The 25,905-nt window shown below is 44.2% G+C and overlaps 1 protein-coding gene and 1 long non-coding RNA gene across 3 annotated transcripts in view; both read left to right on the top strand.

Moving 5' to 3' along the window:
• The first annotated feature begins 6,228 nt into the window (after positions 1 to 6,228).
• LOC135113366 (uncharacterized protein K02A2.6-like) lies at positions 6,229 to 8,199 on the top strand. The gene has a single exon (XM_064028621.1). It carries the CDS (start codon positions 6,229 to 6,231, stop codon positions 8,197 to 8,199), a length of 1,971 nt encoding a protein of 656 aa, XP_063884691.1.
• An 8,717-nt stretch (positions 8,200 to 16,916) lies between these two features.
• Positions 16,917 to 25,905, top strand: part of LOC135113221 (uncharacterized) — a 36,303-nt gene continuing 27,314 nt past the window's right edge. For both annotated transcript variants that reach the window (XR_010274760.1, XR_010274761.1), the window contains exon 1: positions 16,917 to 19,329. This is a non-coding gene — a long non-coding RNA (uncharacterized LOC135113221). The remainder of the gene's footprint in view (positions 19,330 to 25,905) is intronic.

Below are 25,905 nucleotides of genomic sequence, written 5' to 3'. Positions count from 1 at the left end.
GAACTGGTGAAATTTTTCTCCTGGGTGGGAATTCCTAAGGTGTTGCAGTCAGACCAGGGAAGTAATTTCACTTCTCGTGCGTTCAAGGAAATCCTAAGGGGTCTAAAGATTGAACAGAGACTGTCGAGTGCTTATCATCCTCAGTCTCAGGGTTGTGTAGAAAGATTTCACCAAACTCTTAAAAAACACTCTCAGGATGTATTGTGAGGAGATGAGTGTTCAGTGGGATGAGGCATTGCCACTAGCCTTATTCACGTTAAGGGACAGTGTGCAGGAGTCAACTGGTTTCAGTCCATTTGAGTTAGTGTATGGCCATGAGGTGAACGGTCCTTTAAGGATGGTGAAAGAAAAATGGTTAGGAGTAGAGGAGCCTCATACTATGGTGAAATATGTATCTGATTTCAAGGACAGATTGATGAGAGCTAGGGAAATTGCTCGGGAAAATCTGAAAAAAAGTCAGAGTGAAATGAAAGGCTGGTATGACAAGAAGGCGAGGGCCAGATCTTTCCAGCCTGGGGACAAGGTCTTGGTTCTTTTCCCATTGCAGGGTGATCCTTTCAAAGCCAGGTTCAGCGGGCCTTGGGAGATTGAGAGAAAAATGAGTGATGTAAATTACATTGTAAAAACTCCAGGGAGGAAGAAAAGGAACCAGTTGTGTCATGTAAACATGCTGAAGCCATTTCACGAAAGGGACAGAGAAAATGGAGGTGAGGTAGTAGAAGGAGAAAGAACTGTGAGTGTTGTAAATGTAACCACTGAGGCGGAGGAGAAGTGGTCTGAAGTGAAATTGAGCAGGTGTGAAGGGATGGTGCTAGAGAACTCAGCTGTGTTAGGGAATTTAAATGATAAACTGTGGCACATGGAGCTAGAGGAGAAGGAGAGGATTAGAGAGATAATTGAAAGGTTCAGTTCTTTGTTCCCTGATGCACCTAGAAAAACTAATGTGGTGGTGCACGATGTGGATGTTGGGGAGGCTGAACCCATCAAACAGCATCCCTACAGAGTTAACCAGCAGAAAAGAGAGATCATGAGAAAAGAAGTAGAGTATATGCTGGAACATGACTTGATTGAGCCCAGTGAGAGCCCATGGAGCTCGCCATGTGTGCTGGTGCCCAAGCCTGGTCAAGAGAGTTTCCGTTTCTGTACGGACTATAGGAAGGTTAACATGGTGACAAAACCTGATGCTTACCCTATCCCTAGAGTTGATGACTGTATAGATCATGTGGGAAGTGCCAACTTCATAACAAAAATTGACTTGTTAAAGGGATACTGGCAAGTAGGACTCACTGAGAGGGCAAAAGCCATATCAGCTTTTGTCCTGACAGTGACGATACTATCTTTGACTGCTTGTTAATGGCAATGGCAATGATTCAAGATGAGGACCGAAAGGCAGCCTTTGTTTTTGCTGGTGATTATAATGCCCATCACCGTGAATGGCTTGAATCAGTTTCTCCAACTGACTCCCATGGTCGTGCTGCTCTTGATTTTGCGAATGTCTCTGGATGTTCTCAGTTAGTTGTGGGTCCAACACATCTGGCTGGCAATCGGCTTGATCTTGTCTTTACCGATGTACCAGAGACAGTCAAGGTAACCACTATGGCACCTCTTGGCACATCAGATCACTCTGCGATTAGTATTCAACTTAACTTGAGACAAAATATTCCTGCATACACAGTCACCAAAGAGGTCTTCTTGAAGGGGCGTGTTAATTGGAGCTCTGTCAGAGAAGACGTTTCTCGTATTCGTCTAGGACCGGTCTTGAGCAACCCTGATCCTGTCTCAGCATTGAATGAGGAACTGAAGCGTATTATCTCTCGGAGGGTTCCTGTAAAGAAAGTTTGTTTGCGCTCCAACGACAAGGCCTGGTTCAACATTGATTGTCGTACTGCTAGAGACACTAAGCAAGCGGCTTATCGCAGGTGGTCACACTTAAGGACACGTGAAACTTGGGATGCGTACACTGTTGCCAGAGCTTCCTGTGCAGCAGTCTACAGGACTGCTGAGAGCGAATATTTTACCTCTGCGAAAGAAAAACTATCCACTGCATCTGACCCGCACAAGTGGTGGTCCACGCTGAAGTCAGTTGTCTTTGGTTTGCGACTATCTCTCCCTGCTCTGCTTTCTGATACTGGACAGCTGATCACAAGTCCAAAAGGCAAAGCTGATCTGCTGATGAAACACTTTGACTCCAAGCTCAGTCGAGCTCCAGCCCCCACCAGCGAGTTGCCTCCCGCCATGCCAGTCTTGACAAAACTGGCTTTTAGGTCTAAGGAAGTCATGAGACTACTTTTAGCACTCGACTCCCATGGCGGCACGGATCCGCTTGGGATGTTCCCTATGTTTCTGAAGGAAACAGCTGCAGTTCTTGCTCCCAAACTGAGTGCAGTCTTCAGACGCCTAATCCTGACCGGTAGTTTCCCCATGTGCTGGAGAAATGCGAACATCACAGCGATCCCTAAAGGCTCTCCATCATCTGATGCCAGCAACTATAGACCAATCTCTATCACGCCGTTACTTTCTAAGATCTTTGAACATGTTATTTCTGGTCGTCTCTCTCGTTACCTTGAACACTCTCATTTGATACCAGCTAATCAGTTTGCTTATCGGAAGAACCTAGGGACTACGGATGCGCTACTCACTATCTCTCATAAGATTCAGCAAGCTCTTGACTGTGGGCATGAAGCCAGGGTAGTCCAACTTGATTTCTCTGCAGCTTTTGACCAAGTCAACCATGCCGGTCTTCTCAGGAAGCTGCAATCTTTTGGTGTCGGTGGCCCAGTACTGTCCATCTTGACTCAATTTTTGACCCACCGCACCCACCGTGTGTGCGTTGATAGTTGCTACAGTGACTGGTACAGCGTCCACTCAGGTGTTCTCCAGGGTAGCGTACTGGGACCTCTGCTGTTCAATGTCTACACTTCCGATCTACTACAAATCACTAGCAATCCTATTTACGGATATGCAGATGATGTGACACTTGTTGCTACTGTTGAGTCACCGAATTCACGTCTTGATGTTAGTACATCCCTGAATGAGGATCTCAGACGTATATCTGACTGGTGTCGCACCTGGAACATGAAACTGAATGCACCAAAATCAAAATGCTTGTGTATTTCACGCTCTCGCACGCTAAATCCCCTTCACGGCCCTCTGCTTGTTGATGGCGCACCTCTGACAGTATGTGATGAGCTTGATATTTTGGGTGTCAGATTCGACTCAAAACTGTCTTTTGAACGGCACATCAGGCGTCTTGTCAGTTTTGCCTCGCAAAAGCTTGGCGTTGTGAGGAGGGCTTACCGGATTTTTGGTGACCAGTCTATCTCTGCCAGCTGCTTCCGGTGTTTTATTCTTCCACTGCTGGAGTATTGTGCTCCTGTGTGGTCTTCCGCAGCTGTGTCCCACCTCCGTCTCATTGACAGAGTTGTCTCCTCCGCTAGGTTCCTCTGTGGTGGCGAAGCAGCTTGGGATCTTGGTCACCGACGCAATGTCAGCAGTGTCTGCATGCTATATAAGATCCATGCCAACCAGCTTCACCCGCTGAATGCCTCCATCCCAAATGCATTTGTGCCCACCAGAAACACTCGACTTGCGTCAAATTCACATGCGCGCTGCTTACAGCAGGTTAGGTGTCACACCAGTCAGTTTCAGCGAAGCTTTGTTCCTTGTGCTGTAAGACTTTGGAACATGCTTGACGAGGGCACATGCACTGCGAGTGATGTGCAAAAATTCAAGTCTGCTTCGAACAAAATCTTGAAGAGTCTAGTCAATTAAACTCTGGCTGCTTTTGCAGCTATACCGGTGATAAACTATGTAACTATACCTGTGATTTTATACCATCAAGTTTTAAGTAGTTATACTACATTTACTCGTGTTGTCTGACATATATTAAATAAGTCAGAATTGTTGATTTTTTTTGTTGAATTTTTTTGTGAGTTTTAATAATTCTCAGTTCGTTGAGGCGTTCTTTATAATTGTTTAACCTATTTTCTCCTCCTGCTCTGATTTCATCCTACTATTGTGCTAATTGCTTTTCCTTTCTTCTTTCTACGGTCAAGGTGGGTGGGGGTTGTCATCTGGCAACTTATAGCGCTTGCGCTCATCCCACTCTGCCTTCTCCGTTATGTTTAATAATAATAATAATAATTGTCACCATGGATGGATTATACCAGTACAAAGTTCTTCCATTTGGGATGAAGAACAGTGGGAGTTCTTTTCAGAGGTTAATGAACAGAGTACTGAAGGGCTTGAAGGGATGTTCTGTGTACATAGATGACATATTGTTGTACACTGAGAGTTGGGAAGAACATGTGCAGCTGCTGGAGGAAGTGTTCAGGAGGCTGGATGATGCCAACCTTACTGTCAACTTAGCAAAAAGTAATTTCGTGCAAGCTGACGTGGAGTATTTAGGCTTCAAGGTTGGGAAAGGTGAAGTGAGAACCGTGGAAGCCAAGGTGAAAGACATTGTAAATCTCCCTCCACCCACCAATAGGAAGGAGATACTGAGATTCTTAGGGGCCAGTGGATATTACAGGCGATTTTGTAAGAATTTCTCTGATGTTGCCATGCCCCTGACCAAGTTGCTGAATAAGAAGTCAAAATTTTGTTGGGATAAGCTTTGTGAGGAAGCTTTTGTGGAGATTAAGAAAATGTTAGTCAGTGCCCCAGTGCTGCGCATGCCTGATTATGAAAAACCATTTGTATTGTACGTGGATGCCAGTCAGAATGGTGTGGGTGGTGTGTTAATGCAAGAACATGAGGGAATGGAGCACCCCATAGGCTATTATTCTAAGAAGTTGTTACCATATCAAAGGGCTTACAGCACTATTGAGAAAGAGGCTTTGGGCCTAGTGCTGAGTTTGAGTCATTTTGAAGTGTACTCGTACGTCAAAGGGACGGGACAGCCTGTGCAGGTCTTCACCGACCACAATCCGCTCATTTTCTTGCATAAAATGAAAAACTCCAATCAGAGGCTGATGAGGTGGTGCCTGGTCTTGCAGGACTATAACTTAGAGATTCACCATGTGAAAGGCAGTGAGAATATTATTGCCGATGCCTTGTCCCGCGCACCACCTAGTCATGAGGCATCCTAATCAGGTGCCTCACGCCTCTTTTGGGAAGGGGATGTCATGTTATTGGCCGAGTTTACCTTGAATGGGATCACGTTTTCTTAGTATCCCCGTGTTCCGGTTATCTGCCATTCGGGCATTTTCCTTATTATTGTTATAAGTAGTGTAAGGCTTATTTACCCATTTTATATCATGTAGTATTATTCTCTTCATAATTTAAGTTCTCTATATCTTTGTATGTATAAGGAAGGAAGTATAATTGAGGTGAAATACGTTGAAAACGAGGGGAGCTTGAGTGGGCAACAACACATTCCAAGGAGGGGAAAAGGCAGAACGCCTTGGGTCGTGAGGTAGGGAGGAAGGTGGCGTCTCTCAGGGAAGGATCTTGGTGTGGATTGGTGATGGAGTGAGTTTGTGGAGGTATTAGTGGTGTAGCGGTATAACCTTGATATCCAGGATCAGGTTAGTGAGTCTTTTGTGGTACCAAGAGCTCTTGTCCGCTGAAATTCGGTTGTTGAGTTGTGCCGGTGACGCTGTTGGAAGGGGTCATAGGTCAAACTGGCAGCCATTTTGTGAGTGGAGGTTGTGGTGTTAACCTTCGAAGTTGGTGTTGTGGTGTATTGGTGATTTTGGGGTCGATGTTATGGTGTTATGGGTAATCTTTGGTGATAATGGTAATCTCTTGTGAGGCTTGAGGAGGTGAAATACGGGAATTATTGTCTGGGGACGCGGTAGTGGCGTCTGAGTAAATTCCTGCGGTTGAGGGGAAATATTTCTGTGACTGGTGGAGGTGTAAACGGGTTCTGGTGACGTGGGAAGTGACGAGAACGTCATGTAGTAACGTGTGCTACCTCATGTTGTTTGTGAATTATTATTAGTATTAATATATGTGCTTGTAACATAGAATAATCGTGTTTTCTACTCCCCCAACAACAATCTGGTATTAGAGGTAATTCCAGTCGTGCTGAGTCAAGGTAAAGGTGGAGTAAGAGATAATTCTGACGATTTCGGATAGGTCGGGTAGGCACTCGAAGCCTTTAAAAATCCAGACCTTTAAAACTTTCCGGGATCAGTGTAACGTCCACTTTCTTGGAGAGATAACCGGGATTGTACGATCGCAGGTAAGTAAGCGATCGTGACAACAAGGAGCCCGCTGCCCGTGATGGACGGCGAGCCTCACCACATCCACCTGGCACCCGACGCTGTCCCCTACGCCTGCCACACGCCCGCCTCGGTGCCGAAACACTGGGAGGATGAGGTGAAAGCCCAGCTTGAAGACGACGTACGGCGAGGCGTCATCGAGCCCGTCCCAGCAGGGGAACCCACGGAGTGGTGTGCCCGCATGGTTGTGGTAGCAAAGAAATCAGGGCAACCGCGGCGCACCGTCGATTACCAGCGCCTCAACGCCGCATGCTGCAGAGAGACACACCACACCCCCGCCCCCTCCGACATGGTGTCTAGTGTCCCCAAACATTGCTTCAAGACAGTGGCTGACGCTTATTGGGGGTACCACCAAGTCAGGCTGGACGAGGAGAGTCGAAGTCTCACCACCTTCATCACCCCATGGGGAAGGTTCAGGTACCTCCGGACCCCCATGGGCCACTGTTCTGCTGGCGACGCATACACAAAGCGCTTCGATGACGCCATCCAAGGCATCGTGAGGAAGCACAAGTGTATCGACGACACCCTCCTCTACGACAGCAACATCGAAGACGCATTCTGGGACACGTACGAGTTTCTGGCGACCTGTGCAGCCAAGGGGATTACTTTGAAGCCTGAAAAATTCCAGTTCGCACGGAGGGAGGTGGATTTCGTGGGTTTTCGCCTCGGCTGGGAGGAGTACAAACCCACAGACGAGCGCCTAGCGGCAATCAAAAGCTTCAGGATGCCTGACAAGCCCTCCATCTCAGACATCAGGTCGTGGTACGGGTTTGTCAATCAACTTGCCCCATTCCTCGCCACAGCCCCAATCATGAACGCCTTCAGGGAGCTCCTGAAGAAGCCGTGCGGAAAGGCTGTGTACTGGGACGAGCACCTGCAGGAGAAATTCCGCCGCGCTCAGGACACCATATGCCAGCTTGCAAAGGACGGCCTGGCATATTATGACAAAACCCGCCCCACAGTTGCCCTCACAAACTGGAGCAGGGAGGGCATTGGATTCATTATCCTGCAGCAGTTCTGCCACTGCTCGTCTGCTGCCGCTCCCTTCTGCTGCAGGGCGGGCTGGCGTCTGGCCCTGTGCGGAAGCCGCCACCTCACGGCCGCCGAGACTGGTTACGCCGCGGTAGAGGGGGAAACCTTGGTTGTGGTGTGGTGCCTCCAGAAAGCCCGGCTGTTCTTGTTGGGGTGCCCGAACCTCACCATCGTCACCGACCACCGCCCTCTCACCAAGCTGCTGGGGGACAGGGCCCTCACAGAAGTCATCAACCCACGACTCTTCCGGCTCAAGGAGCGAACGCTACAGTACCGCTTTCAAGTCAAATATCTGCCAGGAAAAAGGAACGCCACAGCCGACTTCCTGTCCAGGTACCCAGCCCTCAGAAGCCCCACCACAGACACCGACGCCAACCTGAATGAGGACTTCACCGAGGCAGTAGCAGCCGTGGTCATCGCCACAGCCGAACACGAGGGTCACGTTCTCGACGAGTCAGCGGTGAGGAAATCTGCAGCCGACGACCCTGTCTACCAACTACTACTGGCCAAAGTGTTGGCCGCGGACTGGCACCCGCACAAGGCGCAAGAAGTGGCCTGCCTGCGCCCGTTCTATGGCGTGAGGGACCAGTTGGCAGTCTCTCAAGACCTTGTCACATACACCTTTGACCAGGGTTGTGTGCGACTCGTGATTCCTGAGCCCCTCCGCCCACAGGTAGCAGCAAACTTACACGCTGGTCACCAAGGGCTAGATTCCATGCTGCGGAGGGCAAGGCAATGTGTATACTGGCCCGGGTTGGAAGGGGACCTGCAGCACTACCGGGCGTCGTGCACGTCATGCGAGACGCACGCTCCCTCTCACCCCTCAGAAACACTTGTCATCACGCCGCCCCCAGAGTACCCATTCCAATCCACAGTGGCGGACATGTTTCAGCATGAGGGGCACACCTACATGGTCTACGCTGACAGGCTCACTGGATGACTAGAACTCGTCCATTTCCCACACGGTGCTACATCTAATAAAATCAAGAGTCAAATGAGGCAGTACTTCACGCGATGGGGCGCACCGGAACAGCTGTCCACTGATGGGGGGCCGAACCTGGCGAGTGAGGAAATGTCGGAATTCCTCAAGAAGTGGGGTGTCATTGCACGCCTGTCCTCAGCACAGTACTCACAGTCAAACGAGCGGGCCGAAGCAGCGGTCAAGACGGCCAAAAGAATCATCAGAGCCAACACAGGTAGCGGGGGCTCATTGGACACGGACAAAACCTCCCTCGCTGTGCTGCAGTACCTTAACACCCCGCTGCGATCTGTCAACAAGTCCCCTGCCCAACTTGCCACTGGAAGGCAGCTGCGTGATGGCGTGCCAACGGCCCGACAACATTACAAGGTGGACAGGCACTGGGGAAGGACGCTGCGTGAGAGAGAAGTGAAAATGGGGGAGGAAGGCAACACCCTGATGGCAACCTGCACACCCAGACAGCTCCGGCCCCTGTCCCCCGGCACACGAGTAAGGATGCAGAACCAGGCCTCGGGCACGTGGGACCGCATGGGCTTGATCGTGGAGGCGCTGCCATACAGGCAGTACACTGTCAGGCTTGATGGTAGCGGCCGAATAAGCCTCAGGAACAGGAAGCATCTGCGGCCCGTCGCTGAGTCAACCCCACCGCCCACACCGCCAACCCTGCGCCCACCAACCCCGCCGGCCGCTCAACCAACCACGACACCCGCACAAGTCTCAACCCCCACCCAACCTCAGCTACGCCCCGCACCCAGGACCCAGGAGGCAGGTGCGGCGACCGGGGTGGCTGAGCGACTATGTGTAACACACACACACACACACACACACACACACACACACACACACACACACACACACACACACACGCACATATACAGACAGACCTCAGGCCGGGTAAAACCATCGTTCTTCTAGTTTGTATATTGTATTATTATTTTCAAAGGTATTGTTCTCTTTTTGTTCCTCACCTGTACGTGTATACTTACCTCCATTCCAAGTTTAGTTCGTTCCCCTCCCGTGCCGTCATAGCCCGTTATGCTCATACACATATCAGATTAATGTGTTGCAGGCACACATTTATCTTACGGGGAGATATTGGATGTATTATTATTTGTACGTGGTGTATGATATGTTTTCCCGGCAGCAAGCCAAGCACTGCTTGTCGCCAAGAGTGTATCTTCAGTTCCGGGCCGAGCCCAATAAAGGAGAGACATGTGTCCCTGTGTCTCGTTCCCCTGCCTAGCTATCTTACAGCTGAGAAGTCCTAAGTCTTGAAACTACAAGAACAGAAGCTAGAGCAGGTGAGATGTGTCAGTTTGATACAGACTGATGGCTTAAAGAGTTCACTCTGAAAACAACAAGAATAGCAGCTATAGCAGGTGAGATGAATCTGGCAAATACAGACTGACGGCTTAAGGAGTTCAGTCTTGAAACGACAGGAACAGCAGCTATAGCAGGCTGGATGTGTCGGTCTGATATGGACTCACTGCTTGTAGAGTTCTGTCTTGAAATGACAGGAACAGCAGCTTTAGCAGGCAAGATTTGTCAGTTTGATATGGACTGACTGCTTGAAGAGTTGTAAGGGAGCACAGGCTGATGGGCAGGCAGGCAGGCAGGAGAAAGCTTGACAGTGGTCCTGAAGCAGCTAAAGAAGGCACCGTAGACATGGTAGTGTAGTAGTAGCAGGTGGCCTAGAAGAAAGGCCAAGGCAGCAACAGAGACAGGAGTGGTGAGTTAGCTGGTCTGACAGCTGGATGGGTGCATTGGAGGACTTGGGTATCGAGAAGCAGACATGTCATCTCCATCCCACTGCTGCCACCATATGTACAAGACTTAATTGTTTGTATTCTTGTTTGCAGTGTAGACCATAATCTTCCAAAGGTTAAGGCCAGCGAGGACATGGAAAACTACTGCAAAGCTCTTAATAGGTAGCATTAACTAGTCGGAGAGTGGAGGAGAGGGAGGAGCAAGCCCTGAATCATTCAAGGTGGAGTTCTTAGCAAAAGTTTGAGTGAAAAGTTTAGCTTTATAAATAGATGAGATGGCAGTGATACCATGAGGTTGAAAAAAAGGAAGGAAATATGAAGAAGTAAAGTTACTGGAGATGTTTTTCGTAAGGTGCCAAAAGTCTTGAAAGATTTTGACACTTTCTGTTAATAAAGGAGTTTTTGGCTAGTTGGAGAAGAGACTTGGTATGATTCTGAGCAGAAATATAAAGTGCATAAGATTCATGTGAAGGAAAGCTTAAGTACCTTTTGTGGGCCACCTCTCTATCATGTACAGGATGAGAACTGGCTATGTTAAACTAAGGTTTGGAAGGTGTAGGATGAGAGAAAGAGTGAGGAATGTACACCTCCATGCCAGATACTATCACCTCTGTTATGCTGTCAGCACACAGAGATGGGTCTTTGACAGAAGCAGTAATCATTCCATGGAAAATTAGTGTAATACCTCCTCAGGTCCCCTCAATTAGCAGAGGTGCCAGAGGCATCTCTGCTTCAGGGAATCCTGAGGAGGGATTGTAGTGATAGGACAAGATACAGATATGAGGTTGTGTTCAGAGGAGTCCAACAGAGAGGATTGGGTGACAGCATAAGCAGAAGGATTAGAGGTGAGGAAGAGGTAAAAAATGTTGGGTGTATCTCCAAGACAGTCAGGAATATGAGTAGGATGTTGCACCAATTGCTCTAGATCATGGAGGATAGCAAAGTTAAAGGTTAGTTCACCAGGATAGTCAGTGAAGGGAGAGGAAAGCCAAAGCTGGTGGTGAACATTGAAATCTCCAAGAATGGAGGTCTCTGCGAAAGGGAAGAGAGTCAGGATGTTCTCCCCATCATAAGTAGTCAAAGAATTTCTTATAGTTAGAGGAATTAGGTGATAGGTATACAGCACAGATAAATTTAGTTTTAGAGTGACAGTAGTTGTAGCCAGATGGTGGAAAAATTCAGAAGATTCAAGAGCATGACCACGAGAGCAGATTAAGTTGTTGTGCACATAGATGCAAATTCCAGCTTTTGGATTGAAAATCAGATAGAAAAAGTAGGAGGGAACAGAGAACAGGCTACTGTCAGTTGCCTCAGACACCTTTGTTTCGGTGAGGAAAAGATGAGGTTTAGTAGAGGAGAGGTGGTGGTCTACAGATTGAAAATTAGATCTTAGACCGCGAATGTTGCAAAAATTAATGAAGAAAAAGTTGAGGGGGGTGTCAAGACACTTAGGGTCGTCGACAGAAAGGCAGTCCGACCTGGGGACATTTATGTTGCCACAAATGTTGTAGAAGTTAATGAAGAAAAAGTTGAGGGGGATGTCAAGACACTTACGGCCATATTGTTAAATTATTCCTTCACACAAGAGATTCCGTTGTCATAAAAGTTGTATTATTAAACTGCTGTAGGCTGCAAGAGGTTCCATCATTGAGCCTGGGATGGCATCGTATGGAGGAAACTGTCACCCTATCACTTCTCCTTTCCCTTCACTGACACTTGTAACTTATCAAGAATTATCACCTCATTTTTAGACCAGATAAGCCTAGTTGATTGTTACTTTTTATAAGTTTATTGATGAAATCAACTTATGTGTGTAATAAAAAGACTGCCTTGACACCCAGTTAACTTGAACTAGACTGTGGCAAAATACATGCCTTGCTGTGCCCATTTCATCCAATTAATTTATAAGATGAGCACATTTCCTTAGCTTTTTGTCATTTGCTAGCAGTTTCATAACAAAGATAACCTGTAGGAGTAATATGAAGAATGGTCTACATTTAATTTCTTTAATAAGACAATGGCAAAATACCTGTGCTGTGGATATCTTATGCTTATTTATGCCAATTTATAGCCAAGATCATCTTGTATTCTTAGTTTGTTATACTTAAAAGCTATATAATGAAAATTTAAGCTTAAGAGGCAAGATATAGGGTGAAATTAGTTGGAAGACTTATTAAAAAGAAATAATAATCCTTCCAAGTAATAGGTTAATATAATTATGAAAATGATAGTGAAGTGTTGTGCAAATGTCATTTTAATTCATGGGATTAGATATATTGTATGTAACTCATTAAACTTACCCTTAACATTACTTTACCTAACCTTATTTCATCAAACCGATCAAACCTAACCTTAACCTGATTCAAACTTGCTTAAACTTATTAAACTGATCAAATATAACCTTAACCTTTTTTCACCTAGCCCTATCTCATTAAACTAATCAAATCTAATGTAAACCTTACTTAATCTAACTTTGATTTAATAAACAGATCAAATATAACCTTAACCTTACTTAACCTAACAAACTTATTAAACTAATCAAACCTAACCTTATTTAACCTAACTTAAACTCATTAAACCAATGAAACCCATCCTTAACCTTACTTAAACTTACCACTAACCGAACTCAGACTCAATACATTTGTCAAACCTAAGCTTTACCTGCTATATCTCCTTTTTTACAGGATGCCCTGTGCCACCATACCTTCAGTTTCCAATTGCTATGCAGTTCATTGCCACTGTAGATCATCAAAGAACAATAGGTGACTGCCACAATGTGTTGCAGACAACAGTCAGTGAATGCCTCCAGACTGCTTCAAGAACAGTTGCCAGTAGGAGCAGGCATTACTTCTCTCCTCCCTCCAGCAATGATTTGCAGCAATGTGTTCTGGGCTTTTATGATATTTGGGAAATGTCAGGTATTGTAGTGGCCATGAATTGTACGCACACTGCCATTTTTAAACCATCAGCAGATAATTTTCTATCAATGTGCAATGTGTGTCTGAGTTGCTGTTTCATAATGTTGTTGCTCATTGGCCTGGGAGTGTCAGTGACAGTAGAAGTTTTTTTAAATAGTTAACTTTGGTATATAATCTTAATCCTAGACATCATTTACTCGGAGATACTGCTTATGCACTGAACCCATTTGTAATGAGCCCAGTGTCAGCTCCAAGGGGTGCCCATGAAAGAGCATTTGACACTAGCCATTCTCAGATAATAAAAGTAATTGAACAAGCATTTGGCGTACTATAAAAAGAAAGATTTGGTTATTTGGTATGAAATTTAAACAGATTTAGACATCATTAAAGCTATCTTTGCTGCATGTGTGGTGATGCATAACATAGGTGCCTTATGATGGGAAAGATGTCATTCAATATGATGTTCCCAATAGAATGGATGTACAAGTAATTGAGAATGAACAAGGGAGACAGAAATAGGGTCAAATAATCAGGAATCACTTCTAAGTGTGCCTCCATGGCATACATTTTAGAAGTGAAGTATGTCTTGCTTATAGCCCCACTTTGAATGGACTTCTTGCTCTGAACAGACTATAGGAAATAATTTGTGAGAGATAAATGCCTTTATGATTGGAAAGAAACAGCATTAATTCTTTGCATTATTTTATTTCTTCTTACTGACTGTGACATACATAGGTATTAATGTATATATTACATTTTTTTGTATTGTCAAGGCTGTGCAAGCATGTACATCGTCACACACAACTCTCCAGTCTGCATATTTTGTGAAGCCTTACAGAACAGGAGTAGAGATTGAGAAAGAGACCAAGATCATAATAAGGGAGAACTGGAGTTAGGATAGGGGTCAGGTGAAGTAAGGTGAAGTAAGGTAAAGGTTAGGTTTGATCAGCTTAATGAGTTAAGGTTAGATGAAGTAAGGTTAAGCTTAACTTGGATTGGTTTGATGCAGTGGTTCTCAACCAGGGTGGTGTGGACATTCCCCTTGCGGGGGGGGGGGGGGGAAGTGAGCACAGGATGGGAGGAGAAAAAAATCATGGAAAATCACAGACTCACTGGCTATTAGCACAAAGGAGATGCAGCTGTTATGCCCTCCCTCTATCTGTCTCTCTATTCATCTATCTATCTGATTCTGTGTATGGTGACATAGTTGGGGAGGGGGTTGAGTGGGTGGTGCTGGGAGGAGGAGGGCCCCAACTGCAATGAACCAGCTTTGGGGGGTCTCAGCTTGCAAAAGGTTGAGAATCCCTGGTTTAATGAAATAAGGTTGGGTGAAGTAGGGTTGTTAGGTTTGATCAGTTTAATGAGTTAAGGTTAGATGAAGTAAGGTTAAGGTTAGGTTTGATTGGTTTAATGAGTTAAGGTTAAGTAAAGTAAGATTAAGGTTAGGTTTGATCAGTTTAAGGAGTTAATGTTAGGTAAAGTAAAGTTAAGGTTAGGTTTACTGAGTTACATACAATATATTTAATCCCATGAATTAAAATGACATTTGCACAACACTTCACTATCATTTTCATAATTGCATTAACCTATAGAAACAAGATAGGAAGGATTATTATTTTTTTTTTAATCAGTCTTCCAACATATCTTCCTCCCCAAGCTTAAGTTTGTCTTTATATAGCTTATAAATACCAATAAACTAAGAATATGAGATGATCTTGGCAATGAATTGGCATAAATAAGCATAATAAGATACCAACAGCACAGGTATTTTACCATTGTTTAATTGAAGGAAAGGAATGTAGACTGTTCTTCATATTACTCCTACAGGTTATCTTTGTTATAAAACTGCTAGCAGATGACAAGAAGCTAAGGAAATGTGCTCGTCTTATCAATTAATTGGATGAAACTGGCAGGGTAGGGCATGTATTTTGCCACAGTATAATTGCAGTTTAAACCAATACACCATACATAACTATAGCCTTTCACAGGATCTACTTCTCACTGTTTAGAGCATTTCTAGCCCCATTTTACCCTGTTGGAAATTAATAATAACTTCAGATAACAATTTCAAAGGTTTAAGTCAGTTCTTGCTTAGATCCACCTCCAGTCATTTCTTATATGATACTAAGTGTGTTTGTATGTCTGTTATCAATGGTGCGCATGTGCAAGGGTGATGTGATGTTAAGTCACGTGTTAAGACTTATGATGATGTGGGGTTATCTGCTGTGAATCAGGTCACTTAGAAATTTGTCGGCACGTGTGTTTAGAGGAGGAAGGAACACACACGACTGTCCATGCAGTGTCAGTTAGACTATGACTATGGAAGAGACTGACTGCTGGCTGAGAATATACAAACTGGCAGTTTTACCAGCAGTTCTCTCAACTTCTTAAAGTATTTTTCGTTAAGTAATTACTGTTGGTATGTAGTGATGACAGACAGAATGTAGGAGATTACAAAATGTTACATTACATTAGTTTACCTTATAGGGGGTTAGGAGGTTAGGTTAGGTTAGTGATCTTAATGGGGGGACCAGGAGGGACAAAACCACTCTGGCTAGGTTAGGTTGGTTACATTGTTAGGATACTGTAGAAATTTTCCTTTTTTCGAAATATACCGTTTGTCATCTTTAGATTTTTTCATGTATGTCAAAAAGCCTCATTTTGGCTTTCCCCACCCAAACAACCCCACATTCCCACCAAGGCCCAATGCTTGTTGGCTTTTGTGAAAGAGATAAAGACTATAGGAGTATTGGTTGAAACTGCAAATTAACCTTTTGCCACACTCAAGTTCAAGTTAACTGGGTGTCAAGGCAGTATTTTTATTGCACACATAAGTTGACTCCATCATTAAACTCATAAAAAAAAGTAACAGTTAACTAGAAAAAAACAGGATTACCCGATCTAAAATGAGGTGTGAAAAAGTTTATAAACTCTTTTTTGGGAAAACAGCAGCTGTGTGAAGATTGCTAAGTGCACAAAACACCCTTCTGACATGACAACCTTACCGTGAGAGAAATGCATGAAGGGAAAGGATAGGAATGGTTTATCAGTACTGTGGGCCTTCAAGGAAATGAGAGAATCTCTTGTGAGGGTTTCTCTTAGGGAAGGGGAGAAATCTTTTTAACAATCTGTCTCTTAGGGTCAATACCAAAAGAACAGCCTGACCTGGAGACATTTATGGTCCCCTCCCCAGATGAGGACTCTGAGGCTGGTTTAGGAGTTGCCATGTTGAAATTTATAACTTTTAGTGATGTGTGTGTGTGTAATTAGGTGCATATAAGTTTTGTGTGAAGGAAGAGTTACTTTTAGAGTGCAGTTTGTGACTGTTCCTTTGTGTTGTGAGACAAAGGGAAACATTGTGAGGTCACAGCTGGGTTATTGATAAGTTCAGAGCATCCCCTGATCCAGTGCTTCAGACCTCACTGGGAGTAATTATCATTTTGACAGGGGTCTACTACCTGCTCCTACTAACCTGACAATACAATATAATTGTTTTGGTGTGACTTCCACCCATCTCAAGTGTACATCTGAATCCTACACAAAGTAGGTAGATTTTAAAGGGTAACATTTGAGAACCACAAATAATGGACTTTACTTGATCAAGCTTGTGTAGGCTTGAGATGGTTAGAACAGTAGTGACATTTCTGGGCTGTGTACAAAGAGAAATTAAACAAACTATGCATGTAAGTACTTTGTATTATTTATGACAGGTGCTTGCATACAGACAAAATACAGGTGGGATATCAAAATGAATAGTTACATCAGCAATTAAAGAAAAAAACACACACACACACACACACACACACATTACATATATATATATATATATATATATATATATATATATATATATATATATATATATATATATATATATATATATATATATATATATATATATATATATATATATATATATATATATATATATATATATATATATATATATATATATATATATATATATATATATATATTAGGAATGTTCAAATTGGGAAGGAATTTATCCCATTCAAATTAATGAAAAAGAATTAATCCTTTCCAGGTCCCAAAATCCCCCTATTTTTTTCTCTCATTTTGATAAGTTTATATTGTGCATTAAACATAGAATTTATATTGTCCATTAAACATAGAATTTAATTAAAAATAACCTAAATTATAGAAAAATTACAGTTAAAAAAAAATGAAATACTGTATATTTCAGCATATAAGACAGCACTTGAATCATCCTCAAAAAGATACAAAAAACTTGATCATCCTATATGTCCGATACAAAACAATGACCTTAAAATTTTTGGCAAAATACCATTGTAAATAAACACCAACCTCAAAATGATGAGTCATTTAAAGTTCCTTGAAAACAGTTGTAGTGTACACAATTTTTATTTTGCATTAAAATTCTCTCTCTCTCTCTCTCTCTCTCTCTCTCTCTCTCTCTCTCTCTCTCTCTCTCTCTCTCTCTCTCTCTCTCTCTCTCTCAGTAAGAACAATCCTGAAAATTGCTAAATAGAATGAGACAGAGAGAATGAAAAAATGAGAGTGAGAAATGATGAAGCAAAAATTAAATAGAATGAATGAAGAGGGGAGAGAGAGCCAGGTACTCCTCCCTTGTCTCTAGCAGATAAAGGAGATTGGAGATAACATGGAGGGAGGTTTGAGGAGGGTAAGGAAAGGAATGATGGAAGGAAGGGATGGAAGGAGGGAGGGTGGGTGGGATAGATAAGAAGGAAATGGGGAGGGATGGGGGAAAAGGGCAAGGATGGGAGAGGGAGGGCAAGGAATGGGGGAGCAGGAACACATGAGGAATTATATAGTGACTGAGTGGCATCACTTGAACAGGTGTTTGTGTTCGAACTGGAGGCCAAAATTTATTTGCCAACCCTGTTCGAATTGGGAGTTGTTCGAATTGAAGTATGTTGAAATCATGAGGTATGACTATATATATATATATATATATATATATATATATATATATATATATATATATATATATATATATATATATATATATATATATATATATGATCTCTCTCACCCCAGACCCAGAGTATGTTTAGTCATACACAAGTCCTCATTCAGTCACTCATTCACTCTCTAATTTGTTGAGAGGAATAAGGCTGGCTTTTGCATATTTGGATGAAGAGATGATCAGAAAGATGATTATATCACTGATTAGACCTAGACTGGAATATGCAGCTGTATTGTGGTCCCCCTACAAGATAAAAGGATACAAGGAAGTTGGAGAGAGTTCAGAGAGCAGCAACAAAGATGGTACCAAGTATCAGGGACTTGTCATGTGAAGAGATATTGGCAAGGTTATCCCACCCCCAACATTAGATAAAAAGAGAGAAAGAGGAAACTTGATTGCAATATATGAGGTGCCCAGAGCCAGAGTGAGTAAGTGACCTTGTGGCCAAAATTATTATTATTATTGCATTGTCTTCCTCAACCTTCCTACTATGATGGAAAAGAGCATGGATGTAAGAATGGACCCCGCAACATGATCAAAAATCCATCCAAGTGAAATTATCCACGGAACCTTCTTGCTGCACTTGAGTGATAACTATCAGTTGCTGGGGCAAGAGAGAGAAGTAACCCCCTTACCACAGCACCACAGGAAGAGCCAGCTAATGACAGCTCATGCTGTGATTCATGTGTCACACTGGGACACTTCCCTACCACCACACCCACAGGCTTCACGCTCTTCCTCCCTCCCGTCTGTTTGCTACCCATGAATAACAGGTTGCTGTCTTAATTTTCCTTTTACACAACTTATAAACCTTTCATTATTATGACAGACAAAAGTGTACCCCCTGAGGAGCCAGGACCTCCAGAGGAAAGAAAAGGGTGCATAATCCTGGAAGAAAAATGTCACTAAAAGACAAAGAAACATGGGGGAATCCTAAGTGAGCCACCGAAGCATTGGATGACTTTATTATTTCTGTATATTCTATTATCCTTTATACTGGTATATTTATATAATGTTTACTTGTTCTTTTGTTTTAGTTTGTTCCTGTTACTTTTTTTTTTTTAAGCTCATATCATTCTCTTCATTTGTGTTCATCTTAGGAAGTATATGCATATATGTTACTTAATTTTACTTCAGCAACCCACCGCTATTGCTGGAGAGGCTCCACATGAGATACACAAAGATCAAGCATCAAGGTACCGACAGTGACGCTTTGTTCTCGGTACAGGCAAGATGTGTTTGTCTTACTGCGGCGGTTTGCCATTTTGGCATTAGTTACCCGTTATCTGAATTTCAGAGCGGGTTGGCACTTATTTTACACCTTACTCACTTTGTTTTACCTTACTTTATTACCCCGTGATCCTGTTGGAGCGGGAAGAGTGCCTGGTGTTCCTTTCCTGTTATCCATGAGGAGCGGGAGGACACGGTGTTGAACAAGGTGAGGTTATGCACACGTGTTACCTGTTATTCAAACTTGGAGCAGGTTCTCATTTATTCATTGTCTATTGTTTTTTACTAGTGTGTTGTGGGTGTTATACTGTGCCTTTGTCTCGGTGTTTTTCCCCGTTATCTACATTTGGGAGCGGGTGAATGTAAACAAGCGGCCATGGCGCGATTATTTCTTTGTGATTGCTGGCCCGTGGTGCAGGTTTTAAGGTTCGATTTGATTATATCCCGTTATCTGTATTAAGAGCGGGCTGAACTAAGATTATTTTGTCTGTGTTTTTTCCCGTTATCTCTCAGGAGCGGGACAGGTGACAGAGTGTACTGTTGTGAAGGAGTTTGGTTCATCAATATGTCTTCCTCGGGGGATTCTACACCTCCAAGAAGCGGTTCTTCACATTCTTGTGGAAGCCGACTCTATTCGTCCACTAGGCATAAAAAGAGGAAGAATATCCAACGGTTTGGGGCCTCTGCTAGGGAGGATGAAGTTGCAAGTGATCGTGTGTCAAAGATGGACGCCCGACCACCAGCTAGCCAGTCTGGAGATGTTAACAATACTACGTTATCCAAGTTTTTGGAGGCTTGGGCTGCACTTCAGGAGGATGTGAATAAACTTAAGAGTGACAGAGGTGCCAGGGCAAGTGTTGGTTCTGAGCCTGGCACATCAGGCATCAGATCTGGGCCAGCACAGGACTTAGGGGGTACTCATGAGATTTCTGCCTCCCCTCCCCCTTCTTCCTCTGGTGCATTTTCTGGCTTTAGGTCACAAGAAATGAGTGCTGAAGAAGGTGAGATCGAAGATGAAGCTCCTTCGGGCAGTATTCTGTTACAAGCAGCTAAGGCCTATGTGCCTATGGATGACTGTTCTGAAGCTATTGAAGAACCGATTGCTGCAATGGTGAATCACTGGTTTTCTCATGGTTTGAAAGAGGAAGACCATAAGGAGATTTTGGCAGATGAGGATTCTAAACGTCCTAGAAACTGTAAGGCACTTATCCCAGTCGAGTGCAACTCACAAGTGCTGGATGCCCTACCCACTGAGGCAAAGAAAGCTGATTTCCGACTGAAGGAAATTGGTAAGGATATAACTAAGGCTGCCACTATTATGGTTAAATCACTTACTGTTCTGGACAAGTTTGCCAATGAGGAGCAGAATCAGGTTATTGGTCATGAGGTGGCTATGCTTAATGGTGCCTTGGGGTTGTTAGGGCATGCAAACTTTAAACTGAATATGAACAGACGGTTTTTCCTCAAACGAGAGATAAACCAAAAGTATGTGCACTTATGCACTGATAAGACTCCTGCGACTGGCTTACTGTTTGGGGATGATCTTACTCAAGCTACCAAACAGATTGAGGAGGCCGAAAGGCTGAAGAACAAGTTTACCCACAAGAAGACTTCCCATTTTGGAGCTCCAGGTCTTGGGAAGTTAAGTGGTGGTAAAGGTAGGTTGCCACACGCGCACTTTTTGGGCACGACGTGGCACGAGGTGAGTGCACGCCACACCGTGAGTAGAAACAGTACAGAAACAGAGACGTCGGGTACATTGCGCGCAAGGGTGTGGCGATGTGGCACGAGGTGAGCCCGATCTGGGCACGAGGTGTTGCGAGACGTGACACGAGGTGATCACGACGTGGGCACGAGGTCATCGCGACGTGCACATGAGGTGTGGCCCAACCCGACGACCCGTTTTGAGGGGTCGCACAGGCATTTTAATTAATTACGAGGTTGTTGCCGATGTACTGTCACGATATGTCACGGGGTGTTGTGAGGATGCGTCCAATATTTGCAGCGCCTCCCAAGCGGTATATAAAGGGTGGGGAATGATGATCAAGTCACTCAAAGCTAGACTGGCAAGCAGGGAAGATGGAGGAAGAAAACTACAGACAAGAGGCTCAAGTACTGATGGCAGGAATCCTGATGGTGGCTGCTGCATTGCTGCTGCGAAGAAGACGTCTACAGCAACTTCCCGTGCCACCCCAGCCACGAGCAAGAAGACCCAGAACAATATGGTGCCGTGAATGGCTTACGAGACGATCGATGCATGGCGATTTTCACCACCTGCTGCAGGAGCTCAACCGAGAAGACACCAAGGGCTACAAGAACTTCCTCCGCATCAAACCTGAACTTTTCGGAGAGATGGTGGACCGGCTTACTCCAATCCTCGCCAAAAAAGCCACCAGAATGAGAGAGCCCCTGTCAGTGGGGTTGAAGTTGGCTGTCACCCTCCGATTCCTGGCATCCGGCGATTCATATACGAGTCTGCAATACAGCTTCAGGGTCTCCTAAACCGCCATCTGTAGATTCATACCTAAAGTCTGCCAGGCCATAATTGACATATACAAACCTGAGGTGCTCAAGTGCCCAAGAACTCCAGAAGAATGGAATCAAGTTGCCGGAGGATTCTCAAAGAGGTGGAACTATCACAAGTGTGGAGGTGGTCTGGATGGCAAGCATGTTCGAGTGAAGAAGCCCTGGCATGCAGGATCACTGTTCTTCAATTACAAGAAGTTCCACAGCATTGTCCTCATGGCCGTCGCAGATGCAAACTACAAGTTCCTGTATGTCGACGTAGGTGCTGAAGGAAGTGCTGGTGATGGAGGAACTTGGTTCAAGTGCACCCTTCACGATGCCATCGCGCAGAAACGAGTGGGATTTCCAGAGCACAGGTTCCTGCCGAGTGACGACACGCCAATCCCATTCCACATTGTTGCTGATGATGCCTTCGCCCTCAAGACCTGGCTTATGAAACCTTACTCACATCAATCCCAGGTATACGAAGAAAAAATCTTCAGCTACAGGTTGTCTCGCGCCCGTCGTGTGGTGGAAAATGCTTTCGGTCTCCTGCAGTCACGATTTAGAGTCTTCGGCACTACCATGCTACAACAACCTGCAGTTGTCAAAATTGTCACCATGTGTGGGTGTGTGATGCACAACCTGATATTGGACCGCTACTCAAATTTTCATCCCCAAGAAGTCGACTGCGAAGATGGTGACCATAACGTGATTGATGGATCGTGGAGGAACATACCAAATCTGATGCAACGCCTCCAAACTCGACGGGGAACAAATCCAACGAGAGAAGCAAAGGCCGTCCGAGACTACCTGGCTTTGTACTATGCATCAGAAGCAGGCGCAGTTCCCTGGCAAGAAAGGATGGTATATCCAAGAGGACGACCAGCAGACGAACAAAGGATGGAGCAATAATTAAATAAATAAATAATATATATATATATATATATATATATATATATATATATATATATATATATATATATATATATATATATATAAGCTGTGTTAATAAATGTTATCTGTGTATTTTATAATAAAGAAACCGATTAAGCTTCCTTGACTTTGAATTATACCCCAAAATATAAACTATATACATTATAGGAATATCATATTTGGGTGGGAGGGAATGGGAAAGGAAATAAGAGTAAAATAGAATATATGTTAAAAAAAAATTTTAAATATGAATTTAATGTTTACAAAAATTATTAACTTATTAAGTAATAGGCAAATCTGGATAATTAAACACCTTCATTTATTAATTACATAAGAATTTGGTCTAAAATTGTTAAGATCGTCTGGTTATAAGATTAAAATTTTAGCAAAGAATTTTTCATATTTACGACATTGAAATAAAATCTATACTTGATGGATATATCAAAGCTATAAAATGTTCATATATATATATATATATATATATATATATATATATATATATATATATATATATATATATATATATATATATATATATATATATATGGGGACAGTACCTTTTCCATGTGTGATTCTCTGATTTAATTTTCCAAGTGTTTTACCTTTTACCAGTTATTATTTCAATACCTTATTTATATATTCAGTTATTATTTTCCAAGTTCTTTATTACCAACTCTTCATTATTCCCTTTTATCTGTTATCATTTCAAATCCTCAATTTTCAATCCATTTCTTAACTTCCCAAGTTTTAGTATATTTTTTTTCTCTTTTACCATTTATGTCCCAATTATTTATATTCAGTTTGTAGTTTATAATTTTTTTTTACTGGTAAAAGGAAACATTAAAAAAGTGTTTTTAATGTCTCCTTTTACCAGTTATTATTTTATATCCATACTTATATTATAAATGAAAAGGGAAAAAATATAGTTGTTTTTTTCATATTTATTTCATACATTTTAACATATTTTTATATGCAATACATTTTTATTTTGTTTACATTTACTCGTCGCTATCCTCCGCCTCGTAGCCCTTCGGCGTCTCGATCATGGGGGACATTATGGCCTTTTTCGCCGGCGATTTCGTCTTCTGGCCCTGGAGTTTGGTGGTCTTACTTGTGTGCTGCAGGGTCTTGACGGGGGACGGTGAACAGCCGAGTATAGATTCCCACTGTATTGGGGTGGGCACCTGCTGCTGCTGTGGCTGCTGAGGGAACTGTTGCTGTTCTGATTGTTGAGGCTGTTGGTACTGTTGTTGTTGAGGCTGTTGGTACTGTTGTTGTTGGTATTGGGGCTGCGAGTAATGTGGCTGCTGGTACTGCGGCTGATGATAGACTGGAGGAGGAGGAGGAGGAGCAGGAGCAAGAGTAGGCGGTGCAGGAGGCTGCCACAGGTGCGATGGGCTCGCAACTCCTAGTGGCATGGGCACAGAATCCAGCAACCTCCTCGGGTCTTTAATAGCACTCCTGGCCATCACTGGTTCCTCCATGAGGCTGATCATGTACGCGATCTTGGAGAAGAGTACTCCATGATGCATGGGGGAAACCTTCTTCAGGCGAGTGTACATAAATTCAACAAACTGCCGGATGTCAGCGTCAGATCCCTCGACTGGTGGTTTTCGTGTAGCTAGCAGCTGTGCACTCTGGAGTAGTTCTTGGATGGCACTGCTCTCCTGGGTAGATTTGGTGGATCGTGGGCTGGATAGTTCCTCCTCCTGCCGTTCCTTCTTCCTCTTCCTCCTCGCAATTGAGTGGGCCGATAGGACAGACTCATGGCTGGAGGAATCTTGATCGTCACCTTGTCTGCCGAAGTCATCACTAGGGTGCGTACTTTCGTGGGCGATGTGACCTGCCAGGAAGGCCCAAACCTCGACGATCTTCTGCTCCCTCTGCGTCCTCGGCCTGGCTGCTGATCCACTCTTGCTCTCCCTCTTCTCGATTTTCCCAAAATCTGTTCTCTTCTTGTCCACCACCTTCTTCACCTGCTGGTGAGAACAGTCCGAGAAAATTTGGTCCAGGTCCTTCCAGAGGCTCTCCTTCCACGCCGGATTCAGCCACTTCTCGTTCCGCTTATCGTAGAGCTCTGGATGCAACTGGACGTAGTTTGCTATCTCCCTCAGTTGGTCGTCGTTGAAGGGGTAGTCCTGAACGTCTTTCTTGGATGGCCGAGTGCGTTTCCTGGAGAGCCCAGCAACAGGTTGTACCTTCACCACTTCCACATCAGGAACGTCAGTGTCGTCAGGAACCTCAGGAGGAACATCACCAGTTTCTTCCTCCTGCAGACTCGGGGAAGACTCCTGCTGTGGTACTTGCTGCTTGCCTTTCTTGGGCATCTTGGAAAGGTTGGCTGGAGATGGGAGGGTTCTTCTTCTGTCTGTGTTTGCGAGATAAGTGACCATGTGGCCCACGGGTGCTGTTTATATACCCCTTGGATCAGGTCACGTGAGAGGCAATTATACAGCTCGCCACCACCTCGCGCTAACTTCGTGCCCACCTCGGACTAACGTCGCGCCCACCTCGCACTAACCTCGTACCACCCCGCACCACACCTTGTGACACCTCGCGCCCAGGTAGCACGAGCTCGCACCACTGCGCGCCAGGCGCGACGTCGTGCCAATAGGCGCGAGGTGTCTCGAACAGGGTACGAGGTGTCACGAGGTGATGGCACGAGCTGGGGCCAACGTCGCCACTTCGTACCACGTCGGGAAAAAAAATGAAACTTTTAATTTTAACGCGACGTCGTGCCACCTGCCTCGACTTTCCCGACTTGGTGGCAAGAGGTCTGCACGAGCTGCCGCGCTGTTGGGCACGAGTTGGCGCGAATTGGGTGCGCACTCACCTCGTGCCACGTCGTGCCCAAAAAGTGCGCGTGTGGCAACCCGCCTTAAGCAACGTGGTTTCTTTGGGAAGCCAGCTTTCCGGGGTATGTCTACCCAGTTTAAACCTTACGGCTTACACAAACCTGCCACCAGAGGGGACGGCCGCCCTTCTTATCACAGAGGGAACTCCTCTTCAAAAAACCCAAGGGGCCGGGGACACTACAATCCCCGGCAGTAATTCAGGTAAGGAATGACTTTGAAGCGGGTCAGCTTCATAAGTTTATTGGTGAATGGTGCAAACTTACTAGTGATCCTTTCATTTTGGACATTGTTAAACATTGCCATCTTGAGATTGATGAACAGAACATTACTCATTTATTTTCTGAGGAAGTGGAATACAAATTTAGTGATGAGGAGAAAGTTGTTATGACTAATGAAATAGATAAATTGTTGAGCCAGAAGGTTATCAAAGAGACTCACAGACAGGTGGGCCAGATTATTTCACCAGTTTTCTTGAGAGAGAAAAAAGA

The sequence above is a fragment of the Scylla paramamosain genome, chromosome 25, assembly GCF_035594125.1.
Source record: "Scylla paramamosain isolate STU-SP2022 chromosome 25, ASM3559412v1, whole genome shotgun sequence".
Classification (NCBI taxonomy): domain Eukaryota; kingdom Metazoa; phylum Arthropoda; class Malacostraca; order Decapoda; family Portunidae; genus Scylla; species Scylla paramamosain.
The sequence above is the reverse complement of the archived record's forward strand: the minus strand, read 5'-3'. Positions and strand labels throughout refer to the sequence as shown.

Excerpts from the sequence above, each read along its gene's own strand:
- LOC135113366 (XM_064028621.1), top strand. The coding sequence starts at position 6,229 with ATGGACGGCGAGCCTCACCACATCCACCTGGCACCCGACGCTGTCCCC.